The sequence below is a fragment of the Haliotis cracherodii genome, unplaced genomic scaffold (assembly GCF_022045235.1).
Source record: "Haliotis cracherodii isolate W230 unplaced genomic scaffold, xgHalCrac1.p SCAF_12, whole genome shotgun sequence".
Classification (NCBI taxonomy): Eukaryota; Metazoa; Mollusca; class Gastropoda; order Lepetellida; family Haliotidae; genus Haliotis; species Haliotis cracherodii.
Window position 1 is genome coordinate 33,224,293 of NW_027266267.1, and position 20,174 is coordinate 33,244,466.

The 20,174-nt window shown below is 40.4% G+C and overlaps 1 protein-coding gene across 1 annotated transcript; it reads left to right on the forward strand.

The window, feature by feature from the left end:
• The first annotated feature begins 1,321 nt into the window (after positions 1–1,321).
• LOC139457790 (uncharacterized) lies at positions 1,322–19,215 on the forward strand. The gene is made up of 8 exons (XM_071239137.1): positions 1,322–1,815; positions 11,104–11,181; positions 12,062–12,121; positions 13,133–13,192; positions 13,352–13,420; positions 14,762–15,060; positions 15,480–15,584; positions 17,822–19,215. Exons 1-8 carry the CDS (start codon positions 1,779–1,781, stop codon positions 18,329–18,331), a joined length of 1,218 nt encoding a protein of 405 aa, XP_071095238.1. The 5' UTR covers positions 1,322–1,778; the 3' UTR covers positions 18,332–19,215.
• The last annotated feature ends 959 nt before the right edge of the window (positions 19,216–20,174 follow it).

Consider the following 20,174-nt stretch of genomic DNA (forward strand, 5'->3'; position numbering starts at 1 on the left):
TCTTACGACAAGCATCGTCACCTTTTACGTCAAGCATGGGTTGCTGGATCCTTAATATATAAATACATTATAAATTAGCAGTAATCGGTTGCAATTTTCAGAAAAGGAATAAACCTAATCCATCTCACGATTGTAATACAGAAAGAGTCATTCATGGCTTGAAAAGACCACGTGTATGCCAGTACAGCATTGTGAAACTATTCGAAATCTGGTCTAGCAATGAAAGTCTTCATATGTGCCAACTTCGCCTAAAAGCCATCACGACATTTGTACTTGTTGTGACGTATGTTTTTTGTCTGGAAACATAATCAGACTTAAAAATTAAAAAAAATTGGCGCTCATACAGTGTGACCTGATGACGTCATCAAGTCACACATCGCTAGGTCTGTTTACTGTGCACTCATTTTCTATTTCCTTCATTGCGGTGAAGCGTATGTTTGGAATATAGTATCGATTTGGGTATGTTCACTCATATGTGGTAGGGATGTTTGAAAGTAATGGAGCACAATTTAATTACATGCAGATGGGGGGGGGGGGGGGGGGGATGAAATGGGGTTTCACTTCAAGGTTATTGCACTTATGTATGCTAGCCCACTGAGATACCATGCCGCAGTTTAACATGAATACCCCACTCAGACACAGTATACTGACTCCGAGCCGACCAGTCCTTGTTTTAGCCCCTTCATGCCGAGCGCCAGACAGGGACACAACAAATATAATCTTTTAACGACTTTTTGACATGAGGCGGTCGGGGATCGAATCCCGGACTTCCGCTCTCTGGGCAGACGCTCTACCACTTGACTATAGTGGCGTTCCGTTAACAAAGGTGTTTTCCGATTTTCGGGTGATTCTTGCTGAAAATCAGCTGTCACTATATGATAAATGGGGCGGTTCACTCGAACACTGCATTCCTACGCAGTTTCTAAAAATACTTCAATGAGCGAAATAACGTCAACATTGATTATCTTAGAATTGACATTTTATTATCGTCAAGGGCTCGCATAATAGAATTTGTATTTATTACATATGGTATTTTAGAAACGGGAACAGATTCAGCGAATAATTTATATTTATAACATGTAAGTATACTCATGGAAGAATGATGAAAGTATATTCATGGAAGAATGGCCCGTTTATTCTCTGGTTAGTATTACTTCAACCTGTGTATTATTACATTTATATAATGTCAAAACCAACAGCACCTGTGTCACCTTCAGATCCAATATCAAGGCATAAAACCTGATGGTATAGTAATGACACACCGCCGCACAGATGGGAAGCTTCAACCGCCTCGTCTATCGATCCACATGTTATGTACCTTTCCAACAGATACGGTATCTAACCGAGCGTCGTGCTCACTGCATCTCAAAACACAGCCTCTCCCTCAGCCCCCGCCGTCTTCATCAACCCGTAAAAAGACACGCGGCCTCACATGTCCGTTGCCATGGTCACGGGTGGAGGAAGGACCTACAGTATGCGCGTTGTCCGACAGGTAGTTTTAAAATGAGGTAGTGGCGAACCTGTCGGGTGTCATACTTCATTTCACAAAGCAGCTAATCGTGATGGCGGTGTTCCACCTGTCCCTTAGCGTAACGACAGTGGCGATCATTGTTGATGGTGGACAGAACCGAAGCAGACTGGATTGGATTATGAGCGTCAACGATTGAGAGTGTGTCACCAGCACAAAGCCACTGTGCACTGTGCCTATCTCGGCGACCGACAAGAGCTTGTATACGACTGGGGTATATACTTGTGACGTCACTGATGATCCTATAGCGATGTATATGCGCCAAAGGAAACAGTGTTTTGTAGCAGGTAAGAAACATGATTGTATTCTTATTCATTCTTTTTGTCGTGAGACGGGGTATATTTTTTCCTGTTCTCGCGAGAGCCAGTCAGCTTCTTGTTTGTTCAAGCTGAAGGAGCAGGTCAATACAGTAGGTCGTGACTGTCACGTGGACGATGTTTTATCAGCTGCTTTGTACGTGACTGCCCTTAAACAACTGCCCATCAACATTGCCATGACTCAGCTGAAAAACAAAACAATACACGCTTCGTAAGATTGACGTTTCGGTGTCGGTCACTGACTTCACCGATGATTGTCATCACCACCCTTGTGTGTACATACAGGCTTCTCTACTCCAGCATAACAATATCTACCCTACTGTATAAACATTGCCTCCTACCTGTACATATACTTGGCAACCACACACTGTGTATCACTTGCTTGATAACGGTGTCAGAACCTACACCGAAACGTCGCTCTTAATTGTAATAAAGAAGTTTTTCATCCATAAATTCTCATCCTTGCTCACACAAGGCCACTGTTATAATTTGTATAACAATATTCTCGGAAATAAAGATGATTTTAAGTAGCTGTATTGAACTCCATCGCGGTGAACATAATGATGTCTAGCTTGTCAACTTATTTATGTCATAGCTTGTGAATGGGAAAGTTCGCTGTGGCAGAGGATCTCCTTTTGAAAATATTTGTAACGCTCCTTATTTATAGGATGATGCATCAGCAAACTCACAAAGTCTATGTTGTAGACGGGGAAGATGGGTAGGATGAAGCCCTGCGTAATGCTTCGTGGTTTAATTCTATAATCCCGCCTTTCAACGTCGGCATCGGCACTGTACACAACTTATGTATCACTGCAAACAAAACGTTCGTCCCAGTTTATTGATCTAGGTCGACACGGCGCAGAACTCCATGCTAGTCACAGGCGCCGGCTAAAATGTAATCGCGTTGTAACAATGTATCACCTGGAGAAGCAACAATGCCTGTCATTGTGATCTGATGGAGTTGATAGTTGCTCGTGGTATCAACTACTGGTTTCCAATAGAGGTGGGTTCTATTGCATAAATCCACAAATCCAGGTACACTGTGGCGTTTAACAGAAACTGACTTACGGTAGTGTCACTGCGCTGGACAGTCGATGTCATACATAGTTGAAGGGACACTCGGGTGGCCCAGTGGTTAAAGCGATCGATCATCACTTCGAAGGCCCGGTTTCGATTCCCCTCATGGTACAATGTGTGAAGTCGATTTCTAGTGTCCCCCGCCGTGATATTTCCAGTTCTGACGTGACCCGTTTTGCGGCAGCGAGAACTTAGATCTGATTTTGATGAGATTGCCTGAGTGATCCTGCTAAAACTTTTACCGGTAGTAACCCTAACCCCCATGGTTATACAGAGATCTACAGACTGAACAGGTAAACCAGAAAGAGGGCATGGTGAACTCTTGGGAAATGTCACGAGCAATGTGGAGTACTATGATACGTTCCCGCTTATCAGATAAGGGATCCCAGCGACCACAAATTACCTGCGCCGAAGGGGCCGTAAATACCAAGACACCGACGCATGAGGTGACCCTACGCCTGTCGATACCCGGTTGTCGTGGACGATCACAATCCATACCCGATAGAAGGCAATGAGAACCACCGTCAATAAGGAAATCCCAAGACTAACGTGTATCTCCTGAAATAAAGTTCTGTACAAGGTTAAATACAACGAGTAAAGGAACCAACGAGTAAAGGAACATAAATCCTACATTACCTCAAGCCTAGTAGTGAGCGAGTTGGGTTTAACGCCGCCTTTAACAGTATACCAGTTATATCGCGGCGTTTCAGCTTAATGTCGGAGGAAAGCCCGAAGTGATGCAGGTCTCGGACGTTTACCACTTCGGTGAAACCCACGAGCACGGGTATGGTGATGACAAACCTAGAAACATAACACCCATGCCCCCCCCCCCCCCCCCCCCCCCCCTCAAGCCTAGTAACTCCTGGAGTTTAAAAGAGCACAAGGACAAGGGTCTGCATGACTGTTTTGTTAAACATAAAAACGCTCTTTAAAAAAATAAACTCGCAGGTAGATTTTAAGTAAATTTATTGTACCTAATCAAGTCGATATATTTAATTCAATATCATAGATACAAATATGAAATTATGAAGGTCGATAGTCACATGTTGTCGTTGTAGAAAGGTATTGAAAACTGTTCATTGTAATGTCACATAAGGCCACAAGGTTGCGCTGAATTCAGTATCTCGTGTGACCGCCCCGGGCAGCAATCACGGCTCTGCATTTTCTCGGCACTGACTGGATAAGTGTACGAATTCTGTCCTGCGGAATTCTGCGCTATTCTGCTTGTAACGCGTTAGTCAGTTGTGAGAGTGTCTGCGGCGTGTTCTGACGTTGACGTACACGTCGATCGAGCTCATCCCAGAGGTGTTCGATTGGGTTGGGCTTATGCTTGGCTTTTTATAGCCACTACCACGAGTTACGAATGTCATAACTTGCACTTGCATTTTACTTTACTGTTTTCCTCCATGACATTTTTGAACAAGTGTGAAAACAATGCCGTTTAAGACATTGCAAAATGACAATGGCTGCGTTTTGACGCACCGTTTGTCGAATATCAGGCCAATAACATATATCCAGTTTATATACCGGATTTTTGTGTCTAGTCAGGTTCAATGAACTACATACTACCTGTGCGTTTCTATTTTTTTAAAGAGCGTATATGCTGTGTGTTCTTTTCTAAACGCCCTGTCCAATGAATAGTTTGTCATGTTACCATGAATTTTTTTGTGGATAATAAAAACAATTCAACCCGCCCCTGACCCCCATTTAAATCATATAGATGCTCCCAGAGTTATCATACCCGTGAAGATACGGGGCAGAATAGGTCCTCAGCAACCCATGCTTGCCGTAAATGGCGACTATGTTTGTCGTAAAAGGCGACTAACGGGATCGGGTGACTGCTTGCTGACTTGGTTGATGCAGGTCATCGATACCAATTGCGTGGATCGATGCTCATGATGTCAATCACTGGATTGTCTGGTCCAGACTCGATTATTTACAGACCGCCGTCATATAGCTGGAATATTGCTGAGTGTGGCGTAAAACAACAAACCAACCAACCAGAGTAAATCATGCAGCTCGTAATCTGACACCTAGACGCCCTCGATCAGCTGTGCGGTTACCTCTCTCCAGCTCACCCTACCTTCCTTTTATCTTCACATTATACGTTAAAGTAGGGGATTATATAGTTCCACATGATTGAATTCCTACTGAACGCCGTCTTTACTTTCCCATAATAGACTAGTCGTTTTAACCCACATTATAAAGAGTAGTATACAGAGAAATATGAACATACATCAGCCTGTCTTGATACGTAACATACACGAGAACTAGCTTCTGACATATGCTGAAGTTAAATTTAATTTGAATTGGGGCTTGACTTATTTTACGTCAAGATGATTAATATGAACCCAAGTGTATTTATGATTTGGTATCATGTAAATGATAATGATGTTAAGTTATCATTAATGAATTATGATGAATGCAATACAAATGACGGACACAATTTGTAACGTATTATGTCACTGACACTTTTCCTGGAAACAAGATTTACATAGTTTGGGAGTCAAACGTTTTTAGCATTTTAGCTTGTGTCAGTGCCCGTTATGGTGTTTTAAGTGGGGAACACGAGGACGGTCTGCAACAAATGTTGCATGTGTTAAACAGTTGGTGTGTAATCTCCAACTGTACGCTTTAAAACGCCCTCTGTACGACCATTTGATATTCCGGGGATTTTGTTTGCAGCTACACCTGCAAAACCAGATATTATAATATAAAAAAAATAAAAAATTCATTTTGTATAAGACAGTGAGCCCAAACATTTCTTTCTAAAGTGTTTTTTCAATGTATTCCACTGACATTTACAAGGTACATTTCTTATGTCCCTCTCGAATTGCCGAACTGTTGTCATCACATTTACAACCTACCAACCACAATTTTGTATCCCGATTTAATGATGTAAGACTCCATTCTAACGGATATATGCGATATTTTCTGAATGAACTAGATCTAGGAAAATAAAAAAAACGTCTTTCTAAAAAACACACTGCAGCAAGCAGAGACCATATTCGGTATATGGTCTCTGCAGCAATGTATTATCTGTGACAGGCAATGTCTTTATTCCCCAAAAGAGTAATTATTTTGTCAAGAGATTTCGGGGACAATATATTTTTTTCGATACCTCCACACACCCACACCAGAATTTCAAATTGTGGGCCCCTAAGAAGGTGATGTGTGTGTGTGTGTGTGTGTGATGGTTATACATATGGTAGTCTGTTTCTAAATTGGCATAAAAACTCAGTAAAATCGGCTAATTGCAGCCCTTTGGTCCTTGGTTTTTAAATCTAAGACAATGGGAGCCTTTTTAAGGTGTAGGACACGATGCTTTGGCCTATTTCAGATGACCTTGCAGCAGCCTGGGTTTGAACGATGTCTCTAGTGTTAACGCGGTCAATAAGCATGGAATGTAGCTATTATGGGTGCGGTAGTAAGGTAGGGTGGCCTTGTGCGCACTTATGTCTGTGTACATGTATAATTTAAGGGTTGATGTGGGGAAGGGCTTTTTGGTGATTGTATACAAATATGTACCTATCTTGCTTTTATGGATGAAATGACCTGTAAAATAATTAAATTCTTACATTATCCTGTGTGTGATAGTATTTCGAGTGCCTCGCATGGTCCGTATTTTTCTGTTAACTGTGTATGTATGTATGTATGTATGCATGCATCATTTATGTACACCATCTGTGACATCTCTTAATAAAAACTCAGTCATCATTGTTAGACGGTGGATGTCAAATAGCGCTTCTCGTATAGATATGACGGGTTTTAATTGTGCGAACGATTTGGCCTTGACCTCAAAAAGACGTAATTGGAAATTCAGGATTTATTAAATGCTCATTCTACACTATTTTACAAGCCGTGATGATTGCGTAGTTAAGCAAACGGTTTTCTTAAGATTTTATAATTTAAAATTTTTGAATGTTTTAAAGAAGAATGGAATAAGAATTTGCACAGAGAAAAATTGAATAGAGAGGGTAAAAATAAATTACGTACTTTTTTAATTAGATTATTATACCTAATTTTATGCGAATTGTAAACTTACCAGAAGCCAGAGAAGAGCAATGGGAAAGTGGGATGACTCCTCTTCGTATTTTAACTGGTAGATTTAAGAACATGGCAGCCCATCTTTGTTTTTTTGTAATTGTGTATTGTTGTAGTGTAGTGTTGAAAAAGAATGTTTTGTTGTCATGTCCATTGAATACTCTATAAGGAGAGATGGCGTGAAGGCCATAAAGCAAATGGAATAACCTTTATTATTTATCTGAAGTTGAGCAAATGTATTTGAAATTTACATGGACTGATTTTACCCTCCGTCATTGCCAGAACCTGCATTAATATTTTAGAATACACGCGCAGCCTTCAATATACATGATAACATTTAAATGTATATATGATGTTTATATATATTTGAACTTATTATATCGTCTCTCAAAATCCGCTTTGCGGTTTGTCTTACACGTTACATGTTTTATCCCGTCTTGTATTTTAATCAATTTGAGAGTGAGACACAATAAACTATTCTGTCTGTCACTTAAGCTTAAGATCTACAGCTAGTTTATATATGACAGTGATCCAATGCCCTCGCTTGTCTGAACAACAGTGGAATCCGATTGAAAAGTAAATTGCATTGAAATACTGGCAGTTAATTGATATGAATGGCTTACTAAAAGGTAATGGACAGATATACGGATTTTCTCCTGACCAAAGTCAGCACATTGACACATGGAGAGCCGAGATCTCCTAAGATTTGTTATACAGGGGAAATGTTAGTATTTATTCTGTATTAAAATTGGAAGTAAGGCAAAGAACAGGGAATGTGTGTAATCCTGAATTATACACGAGGGTACACATTTTCTAATATGCAGACATTCGAGTTATTTTCATTTACGGAGGTTATTCAGCACTTCCTGGAAGCCGATATGGAAACGAAACCAAAGTCAGTATCGAACTCTCTTTACAATGTAACAGACTGTGTTGGAATTTCACGTTCAGTCCGAGAAAATAGCTTGTTCTACGGGATTGTAGGAACAGTCAATATCATAGTCTGTCATACAGATGCTGATTCAAATATAATATCCAATACAGCCGATGCAAGTCTATAATGTTTGGCAAGTCTTGATTGCTGTGGTATCTGAAACTTAAGAGAGTCTCCGGGCTCCTTTTTATTATAGTTTTATTGTGGTAATTTAACAACTGTTTTTTGTCTGTAAGATATGTTCATTTCTGAGACTAAACGAAGAGAGTCTCTGGGCTCCTTTTTATTATATTTTTATTAAGATAATTTAACAACTGTTTTTTTCTGAAAGACATGTTCATTTCAGAGACTAGATGTTAGTCTATCTATATCACTACAAGGAGAGTTAGGGTCAAAATGATATGTGGAGAAATAAACTAAAGGAACACCTTGACGTCACGTGAATAGCTTAAAAGCTTATGGCACCTTAACGCAATCTTGATATTAAACACACTAACTGCCAAAAGCCAAAACTGACCCTTTTGGTTGTGGACGTGTAGCCTGTCAACCTTTTTGGTTTTGCCATGGTCTCCCACTCTGAAAGTATGTTACTTAATAAACGTGACAAATGCCGGTCCAGACTCGCAACCACGTGACCAGGAAATCCGCCAATGGAAAACTGCACCCTTGTTTTGTCATAACTGACGCATGAATGTCGGATTCTGATTGGCTGAGACCCATTCGAGTATTTTCATTGTACCCTACTAATATGTAATGGAAACATTACCTGTGTTCCTCTCTCGAAACGCCGAACTGTTGGGATCACATTTGCAACATACCAATTGCAAACCTATGTAATCGCAAAATCTCGAATAAACGACTTAAGGCTCCATTCTCGGGAGATATACGATATTTCCCGAGTCAAATAGATCTAGGGGAATAATTCTAAGTTTGCATTGTGACGTCTGCCGTTCTGACGTGGCCCGTTATGAGATGTTCGTAGATCTTAGTTCAGCAGTAGCAAGAAATATGATCAGATTTTAGTCAGACTGACCGTGTGACCGCTTAAAACACACAGTGTTTTCCACGTGGTGTATCTTCAGACAGGAGACTTGGTTCTAAATAGGCCTCTGTTCACCAAGTAGTGAATGGGTACCCGGTAGGATGAGATGGTAATGTGTAAACAATTTTGTTGCCTCATGCGGCAGCTTAGTTTGTATACTCCCCAGGGAGTTGAAAACGGCGTTTTAGCGCATACTGGTGCACGGAATCTTAGGCATATAAATTTATGTACTGCTATTATTGCTTGAGAAAAACTGAAAATCCCATATAAATAGTGTATTAGCGGAAAATACTACGGCATTGCAGAAATATAAAATACATCCCTGTGATTGTGCGTTGTGTATAAAATTAAAACAACCAAAGCGTGTTTTGAATGACATCAATATTTGGATTTGTGAGCAGACAATATGGGTCACATGACGGAATGCGCGCAGATGGCGCTACTCATTATCATTTATGGAATACGTGCAATAAATGCCATGTTTAACCATCATGTCACGGTCAGTGCTTTTCAATATGTAACAGCAGCTTGTAAATATCGATTTTAGGAAAGTATAATTAAAAATGAAATAGCACAACGACAAAGCGTCCTCGGTTCTTGCAAATTAGAGTAAATTTTATGTATGCTGCACCTGCATTAAACAATACCATAAGCATGAAACAAACACTTATGGGTGTCTGTGTTATATGAAAGACAACGAAACATGAATGATTTAGTCAGTGTTTGGTGTTTCGTCACCGACACTCCAGCATTATCACGGCAGTCCGTCATATCAGCACTGGACCCAGCAAACCAGTGGTTGATTCCACGAGCAACAAGCAAAGACTACGGTCAACTTGTTCCCAGAATAATTGGATATTGGGGGTCTAGCAAAGGTTCGTGTTTCTGCCATCAAATTGAGGAGAAACCAATAGGGATTTCAGGGTAGAATTAGTCCCAACAATCATTTGTTTGCTGTTTAAAATTCGCAATTAGCAATATTCCAACTATATGATGGCGGCCTGGACTAAACAATCCAGTGAGTGATGTCATGAGCAACGTTCTACGCAATGGGATACGATGACATACATGTACATCAACCAAGTCAGTGAGCCTGACTACCCGATCCTGTTAGTCGCCTCTTACGGAAAAACATAGTCGCTTTTTACGGCACGAATGAGTTGCTGAAGACCTATTCTTAACCCGTCTCATGTAGAAGCGTGAGGGAGTCGTGTTTAGGCCGCTTTTACAATTTTCCTGCAATCAAGGGAAGGGGTATACCAGAAATGGGCGTTACATATTGTAATCACGTGAGGAAGCGAACCCCGTCCTTTGCGTGACGAACCAAAGCTTGAAACGTACATTCTCGCTACCTAACACGCTGGGACGTTTCACCATCCATTGTAAATGCGACTACTAAAGTAGCTCCGAGGCCGCAAAATCTGAAAAAAAATATGAACAAAAATGATAAAACAATAATTTGGATACCATAATATACAAAATCAATTTAAAAACAAATATTCGTGAACGCTACGAGACCGTTGTTGAAAGCGAAGGAATACGCGCTGGTCAAGTAACATAAATAGTCTCAATTGACGAGTTAAATGAGAAATGTACAATCTATGACGAAACATTTTCAAGAGAATAACAGTGAGTGAGTGAGTATGGTGCTACACCGCTTTGAGCAATATTCCAGCAACATCACGGCGGGGGACACCAGAAATGGCCTTCACACATTGTACCCATGTCGGGAATCGAACCGCGTCTTCGGCGTGACGAGCGAACGCTTTAACCACAAGGCTACCCGACCGCCCCCAAGAGAATAACAAACGGCAAGAAGCGATATTAACCCCATAAATGACCACCTTGTCAATTTGGAACTAACATAATAACGGAAGTCAAAAGTTTGTGTCAGGGCCAGACACATGATAAAGGGAGACAATTTGAGGGGAGGTTGCTCTTGACAATAGTTCCGTCAAAATTTTATGTTCACTGTAGTGAAATATCAAGTGTTATGTTCACTGCATCGTAAATATCTCTTTTCCCAACTTCAGAAAACCCAGTCTTTGACACTGAAATATATAATAAAAGTGATTTCTTGGTTGAAAGTGAAATATTTCATTCAGAATAAACTCATTTGCATAAATTCCGCATGTTAAAATATTTATCTTTGTACTTTCAGTGCTTATCACGCTGGTTATTTGCCTGGTGATCGGACAAACCATTTTGTTAGTGACACGTCATATTCGATACAGCCGATGTAAGTATTCCACCATCAGCTATTCCACATTCAATCAATATAGTGACCCATTTCCGTCAATGTTGTCCACATACATCGTCAATACTTCACGGGTATGTATACACTATGTTCTTCTAACACCCAGGGGGCACAGGTGGCCCAGTCGTCTAAGGCGCCGCGATTCGCTGCGCAGAGTTGCGTCCCTTGGCACGCCAGAAACCTATGATTGTGGGTTCGAATCCCGGTTCGCCCCGATTATGTTTCTAGGTTTGTCAGCACCATATCCGTGCTCGTGGGTTTCACCGAAATGGTAAACGTCTGAGACCTGCATCACTTCGGTCTTTCCTCCCACATTAAGCTGACACGCCGTGATATGACTTGAACACTGTTGAAAGCGGCGTTAAACCCAACTCACTCACTCACTCACTCTTCTATCACCCGTGAATACATACTACGCTGTACAGCGCTATTTTTAACCAACCAATCAAACCAATCAAACCATGGATTGCTTCCAGGAAGAAGGAAACCAGCGAGTGCTCTGACCAATGAGCAATCATGTTACATTACACCAACGGCAATATTTCTCTTGTAACATTTGCTGCAGTCGTTCGGTCTATGCTCAGAACTGCTCAGTGCGGCGTTAAACAACAAACAAATAACCTTCATGAAATACACCACATACGCAGTTTAATCAAAGAGCCAGGCTTCATATGAATCACATGTATAAATGTCAACAGGTGCACTCAATAGTTTGTTTAAAAGATAAAATATGAAATATGCTCCCCCCCCCTCCCCCCCCCCAATGTATCGATAATGAGAATGTGGTGAATGATATAATGACTAAGTTAATTTGTCCTAAACACACCAGGGTTCGGTACAGGTTCACGTCTCTGTGTTTCAGACATGGCACTTGACATAGACTTCACATATTTAATGGAACTGCAGGAAAGGATAAACCCAGGTTTGTGTTGTTTTTTCATTTATTCATGTATAGGAAGGGGCGGTCGGGTAGCCAAGTGGTTAAAGCGTTCGCTCGTCACGCCGAAGACCCCGATTCGATTCCCGATATGGGTACAATATGTGAAGACCAGTGCTGGTGTCCCCTGCCGTGATATTGCTGGAATATTGCTCAAAGGGGCGTTAAACCAAACTCACTCACTCATGTATGTGAAGGGGCGGTGAGGTAGCCTAGTGGTGAAAGCTTTGATTGCAGGAAAATTGCTAAAAGCGGCCTAAAACGCGACTCGTTCAAGCATTCTATATGAGACCAGTAAAGATGCGACTAACGGGATCGGGTAGTCAGGCTGCTGACTTGGTTGATGCATGCCATTGTACCCCAATTGCCTAGATCGATGCTCACGATGTCAAACACTGGATTGTCTGGTCCAGACTCGATTATGTACAGACCGCCGTCATATAGCTGGAATATTGCCTATTGTGGCGTTAAGCAAAACAAAACCAACCAACCAAACAAACAAACTTCTGTATGAAAAAGATAATTGCTTTTCACTAATGTAGCAGCACATTACAGCTGTATGACGGTGGAAGGTGGATGATTGGGTGAGATGTTTCAGTTGTATCACGGCATCTCAGTTTGATTGTTTTGACGCATCTGATGCATCAAACTCGCGGCTGTGTTAATATATGTTTTGTACATTCATGTAAATGGTAGGTCTAAAACTCCCTAACCGCACTGAGGTGGTTAATAAACAATTGACGTACTTACTAATGCAAATGATGATATTGCCATTTTCGATATTATTGTATTCCACCATTTGCTATTCCACTAAATAAACACTTTGGTTTCACACATTCCACCGATCGCTATGCATCCTCCAATACGTGTTTATGATCTTTTTAGAAATGAGCTCTCTGTCCAATGAACATTATCTTTTATTGTTGTTATTTCACAACATTGTTTTATTACAATTTATCTGTTTGATCTAAGCATTCAAAATGTATTCATTTTCAGCACCAGTTGAAACGTTTAAATTTGACGAATTGCTACAAGAATATAAGAAAAAAATACAAGGTATGTGTACTTGTTGTCATTGATTATATGTACAAATCCTAGATTTATTACAAGCACACGTGAGTCAAATGCTTGGGTACTTCAAACGAAAACAACACGTACGACGTTTGAATGATAGTGCTACATGTATGTTTAAATATGTCTTTCTTATATATGCAGATGTACAGCAAGCGGGTCTGTGGAGAACAAATCCTGTGTTAAGTTCCTGTGATACCGAGCCAGTTGTTGGTAAGTATATGTAGACCGAAGGAAAGATGGTTAAAGCAGTACCCGACTTACCTGATTCTCTCAAACCGATTCCACGGCCCTATTGTTTTCATGGTTGCCAAGCAACTGAAATGAACTTAAAGTAAGGCAGTTCTAGTTAGTTTTCATTGAACAGTTTGTACAATGCAGGTGAGCTACAGAAACATGTCTTTTGATCCCCACGTCCATGAACGAAATCAAAATGCACTACATTTACCACAATTGTCATTGTATTAAAGCCAGCGAGGATAGATATCGGTCACACGAGTACAAACACACATCCTAACAATCAAATCTATCACATATCCAAATTCCCTGACTGTGACCGATGCAGTGCTATACAATCCTCATGTTGTAATTGACCAGTCAGAGGGGGCAATGCCAAGACGTCTAAGGCGCCGCTATTCGCTGTGTAGAGTTGAGTCTCCTGGGAACGCCAGAAACCTATTATTGTGGGTTCGAATCCGCCTTAGCCCCGATAATGTATGGTGTTAGTACCATACCCGTGCTCGTGGGTTTCACCGAAGTGGTTAACGTCTGAGACCTGCATCACTTCGGGTTTTCCTCCCACATTAAGCTGACACGCCGCGATATAACTAGAATAATGTTGAAAGCGGCGTTATACCCAATCTCACTCACTCACTACTCAGTGTGACAGACCCTGAAAAAATATACATGTACCCAATACAGCCCGTGCAAGTATATAATAGTGGGCAAGTCTAGGTTACTGCAGTGTGAAAATGAAGAGAATCTGGGGCCACTTTATATTATATTTTATAAAGATAATTCAACAACTGATATTTTTCCTGCAAAATATGTTCATTTCAAAGACTAGATGCTAGTCTATGTTGTAATGTGAATACATATTTTAAGAGTTATAGAAACGTACGATTGTGGAATATATACTACTCAAAAGAAGTTAAGGAACACCCGATTCTTTCATATTACTATTGTTAATCTGTAATGCCATGACAGAATAACTTCTACAATTTGAAAGAACTGGGTGCTCCTTAACATCTTCTGAGTAGTATATTTGTCATAAGAGAAATGTTATCCAGGACAGATCAAAGAACTTGAAAAATAACCATGAATAGCTGATGTGTCCAATGCCCCCCAAAATGTTGTGAAAACATATGTTGTCCGGTTTTATCCAAGAAAACAATCGTTCACTGTATATGGTGAGTGTTCTGAAACCTAAAGTGTTGCAGGTCCAAAAAGAATGGTTGTCTCCTTCATTGAGAGAACAAATACACTTCTGAAACATTGTTTGTGCAGGTTTGATAAATCCTATGCATTTACCAGACACATTGGTGTGTTTTACAGCAAACCCGTGCGTGGATACTCACTGTAGTCAGAGACAACCCGAGGACCTGTCTCAAAGATTGGATCGCCTCATGCAAACAACGAACAATCTCAATATGACTCTATATCGTCTTCTTTTTGGGCTTTTCGGCGTCCAGAAAACAGGCAAACGTTTAGTGATCGTGACTGGGGCTTCGTCAGACCATTACTATGAATCTCAAGGATTGATACACAGTGTTCACCAGAACGTGTTTCCAGAACTGGCCAACTTGACTCTGATCTACTATGATCTTGGACTGAAGGACTGGCAGAGGCATGAGGTATTGTGATTGTGATTAGGGTTTGAGTGATCAGGTAATATCATTGTGATTAGTTTTGATTTATGAGATAGTGTGATTGATTAGGTGTAATTGATAAGGTGTTGTGATTAGGTTTGCTCGATCGTGTAAAGTGATTAGGTTTGATTGATCAGATAATTTGATTGTGATTTGATGTGGTTGATCAGGTACTGTAGTATATGAGGTATTGTGATTGATATTAGGGTTTGAATGATCAGGTAATGTGGTTGTGATTAGGTAAAAGTGATAAGGTATTTTTGTTGTGAGATTGGGATTTTCCGCAACTTTGGTACACACCTGCATCGTCGCTTTCATCCACCACAACGCTGACACACGTCGATATATTTTGGATTGTGGTGCTAAAGCCAACTCATAGACTTCTAAGTATCAATACGTTTCAGCTACGGAAGCACTGCAGATGCCAGATCCGCACATTCCCCTTTGCGCTGATGCCCGTCAGGCTGCAGAACCTGCAGTGTTACACCTGGAAGGCGTTCATAATTCAGGTGATGCTTTATAAGTTCACAGTCAGACAGCATAGAGTTTAACACCTGGAAAAACTTAATGATTCAGGTGATGCTTTATAAGTTCAAAGTCAGACAGCATAGAGTTTAACACCTGGAAAAACTTAATGATTCAGGTGATGCTTTATAAGTTCAAAGTCAGACAGCATAGAGTTTAACACCTGGAAAAACTTAATGATTCAGGTGATGCTTTATAAGTTCAAAGTCAGACAGCATAGAGTTTAACACCTGGAAAAACTTAATGATTCAGGTGATGCTTTATAAGTTCAAAGTCAGACAGCATAGAGTTTAACACCTGGAAAAACTTAATGATTCAGGTGATGCTTTATAAGTTCAAAGTCAGACAGCATAGAGTTTAACACCTGGAAAAACTTAATGATTCAGGTGATGCTTTATAAGTTCAAAGTCAGACAGCATAGAGTTTAACACCTGGAAAAACTTAATGATTCAGGTGATGCTTTATAAGTTCAAAGTCAGACAGCATAGAGTTTAACACCTGGAAAAACTTAATGATTCAGGTGATGCTTTATAAGTTCAAAGTCAGACAGCATAGAGTTTAACACCTGGAAAAACTTAATGATTCAGGTGATGCTTTATAAGTTCAAAGTCAGACAGCATAGAGTTTAACACCTGGAAAAACTTAATGATTCAGGTGATGCTTTATAAGTTCAAAGTCAGACAGCATAGAGTTTAACACCTGGAAAAACTTAATGATTCAGGTGATGCTTTATAAGTTCAAAGTCAGACAGCATAGAGTTTAACACCTGGAAAAACTTAATGATTCAGGTGATGCTTTATAAGTTCAAAGTCAGACAGCATAGAGTTTTACACCTGGAAAAACTTAATGACACCTGGAAAAACTTAATGATTCAGGTGATGCTTTATAAGTTCAAAGTCAGACAGCATAGAGTTTTACACCTGGAAAAACTTAATGATTCAGGTGATGCTTGATAAGTTCACAGTCAGACAGCATACAGTTTTACACCTGGAAAAACTTAATGATTCAGGTGATGCTTGATACGTTCGAAGTTAGACAACATACAGTTTTACACCTGGAAAGACTTAATGATTCAGGTGATGCTTTATAAGTTCACAGTCAGACAACATACAGTTTTACACCTGGAAAGACTTAATGATTCAGGTGATGCTTGATAAGTTCACAGTCAGACAGCATACAGTTTTACACCTGGAAAAACTTAATGATTCAGGTGATGCTTGATACGTTCGAAGTTAGACAACATACAGTTTTACACCTGGAAAGACTTAATGATTCAGGTGATGCTTTATAAGTTCACAGTCAGACAACATACAGTTTTACACCTGGAAAGACTTAATGATTCAGGTGATGCTTGATGAGTTCACAGTCAGACAACATACAGTTTTATACCCTGAAAGACTTAATGATTCAAGTGAAGCTTGATGAGTTCACATTCAGACAACATACAGTTTTACACCTGGAAAGACTTAATGATTCAGGTGAAGCTTGATGAGCTCACAGTCAGACAACATACAGTTTTACACCTGGAAAGACTTAATGATTCAGGTGGTGCTTTATAAGTTCACAGTCAGACAACGTAGAGTTTTACACCTGGAAAGACTTAATGATTCAGGTGATGCTTGATAAGTTCACAGTCAGACAACATACAGTTTTACACCTGGAAAGACTTAATGATTCAGGTGATGCTTGATAAGTCTTGAAAGTCTTCATAATACAACGCCATGCAATGTTACACCTCTGCTTAGATGTAGAACTAAATATATTGATTTCATTAGCGTCGGCCACAAGAAACTGAATAGGAGAGTATCAAATGTGTATCAAAGGTATCAATTGATAAGCATGTGGCTGCCTTATGACCTGGTCACTCGTTTTGTCCCTGTATCCGGATAACGCGGATATCTTTGCTGGCGCTCTCATCCACGAGCCTTGCCAAAAAAGCAATATTGCAGATCTCAACTTAAATTAATACACTCATGCTTTGGGAGTGACCAAGTCATCGAGGGCACCACAGTTCACATTGCAGAGTTGCTTCCCCTAGGCGTGTCAGAAACCTACGACCATGAGTTTGAATCCTGGTTCGCCCTGATCACGTTCCAGGTTTGTCAGCCTGCCCCACTTTGGGTTTTCTCACCCGCGTTGACACGTCGTGATAGAACTGAATTACTGTTCAAAGCATTAAACCCAACTCACTCACTCACTCCTTCCCCGTCTTGTCGCACAGGCACACATCCGATCAGCTGACGTGATTATCTGGGCTGACGCTGCCGTCCGCTTCCTCAAGTCAAGTATTGGACCACTTCTTCAAGAAGTCGAGACCAAGGGTATTATCATAGAGGACGGGACACCACGCTACTCAGTAGCCGACCACGCTCAGAAGATCATGTTTGATTACTTTGGGGAAAAGACGTGTCACTACGCTCAGGTAGCCGAGAAACAACCTGGCTTTCTTGTTTTAAAAAATGAACGTTTCGTCAGAGAGGTTATCCTGAAGCCATGGATAGCGTGCGCCATGAGCCCTCACTGTATGTGCCCAGCTCATCCCGAGACACTGATTGTGTGTTACACATACATCCGAAAGTACAACAAATGTCACAGATTTGACCAAGCGGCCATGAATATAATTCTGGCCAAACTGTTTTGGGGACACGATATGACTTTTACCCCAACCAGAAAGTATATTGACATTCGAAAAGAAGACAAAGTGTACTATTTTGATGAACTGGAATCTTGATGCTTTTTAAATGTTAGTCAATTATAAATAGTCATATTTAAACATTCCCTTCCGATTATGATATACATTATTTTGATAAAGTGAACCCTCGTTATTCCGGACATTCGTTACAGTAAACGTCCAGATAGAGTTTCCGGATTAACAGGTGTGTTCTTTGTACCAGTTTTCATTCCAACCATATCATACAATAAGGATGTTCTATTACCAAAGGGCGCATATAGTTAGCTAAATGCTGTCATACCTAAACACTGTGTTCGAATCGGGGGCATGGGTGGCCCAGTCGTCTAAGGCGCCGCGATTCGCTGTGCAGAGTTGCGTCCCTTGGACACGCCAGAAACCTATGATTTGAACCCCGGTTCGCCCCGATTATGTTTCTAGCTTTGTCAGCACCATACCCGTGCTCGTGGGTTCCACCGAAGTGGCAAACGTCTGAGACCTGCATCACTTCGGGTTTTCCTCCCACATTAAGCCGACACGCAGTGATATAACTGGAATACTGTTCCAGCTCACTCACACCTTGACACAAGGGCATAAATTGCTGACGAGTGCATTTCAGGGATTATAGGCAATATTTTGCACGTTTTGCAAAGGCGAATAAAAACGTTTTCATTGAAACATGATTACGATTTTTTATTACCCATATGGTAACGGAGATACGGGGTAGTATTTTTTTCTGTCGCTTTATGCCGATTGGCTGTAATTTCTTTGGTTAATGACGCATTGCCGGAACTACATTTTCCCATTCATCATGGTCAGTCATCTTTTTACACAAACACATCTCTGCCATACCAGACTTGTCATTTACAACATAAAGCCTTAAAAAAACTGTATGTTTTATTCATTCAAAAAAAATATCGTTCACACATATTGTTTACGATAATGGAATACACGAAACATAAAAGCTAAGATTTGTAAGTACAATATATTTGATTGAATAAATCGTCTGTTATACCTGCATGTGAACGATCTTGTGAAGATTTGACCGAAAATTGGCTGGAAGAGAAGTGAACATAATACAGCCATTGAACAATTTCAACGTCTTTGTGAACATAATACAGCCATTAAACAGTTTCAACGTCTTTGTGAACATAATATAGCCATTGAACAGTTTCAACGTCTTTGTGAACATAATACAGCCATTGAACAGTTTCAACGTCTTTGTGAACATAATACAGCCATTGAACAGTTTCAACGTCTTTGTGAACATAATACAGCCATTGAACAGTTTCAACGTCTTTGTGAACATAATACAGCCATTGAACAGTTTCAACGTCTTTGTGAACATAATACAGCCATTGAACAGTTTCAACGTCTTTGTGAACATAATACAGCCATTGAACAGTTTCAACGTCTTTGTGGTGAAAACTGACATGGGTGAGCGACAAGTTCCTCGTTTTAGACTACGTGTAATTCCTGGAACCGTGATTTTATGTCTGCCACACCCCAACATTTTGGTCTAAATCAATCATTTTTGGATGAATTGATGGGTAATGATTTCTTTGATGGCCCGAATAACACCCCTGATGTTCCAAAAAAGGAGATACTTTTGTTAATGTACAATGTACATGATGGCGACATTGACAAATGTCTGGCAGAAAAAGGAAAATACAAATACTATACAAAAACTATGCTCAGCATGCGAGTTGTCAAACAGTTTCTTTCAGAAAAACCTGAATGAAGTTATCCCACCCACTGAACTTAACACGATCATGTGGAAGTTTTCCACTGGCGTTAGGAAACAGGATTGTTCCGAGTACGAACCAAGCTTACTCATTCGATTCAAGGGCAGTTTAGATCCTTACTTAAAACGCAAAGATTATGGCTTCTCACTATCCGATTCATT

Excerpts from the sequence above, each read along its gene's own strand:
- LOC139457790 (XM_071239137.1), top strand. The coding sequence starts at position 1,779 with ATGTATATGCGCCAAAGGAAACAGTGTTTTGTAGCAG. Across the intron at positions 12,122-13,132 it reads GCAGGAAAGGATAAACCCAG|CACCAGTTGAAACGTTTAAA; the intron begins GTTTGTGTTGTT and ends ATTCATTTTCAG. Across the intron at positions 13,421-14,761 it reads TGATACCGAGCCAGTTGTTG|CAAACCCGTGCGTGGATACT; the intron begins GTAAGTATATGT and ends TGTGTTTTACAG.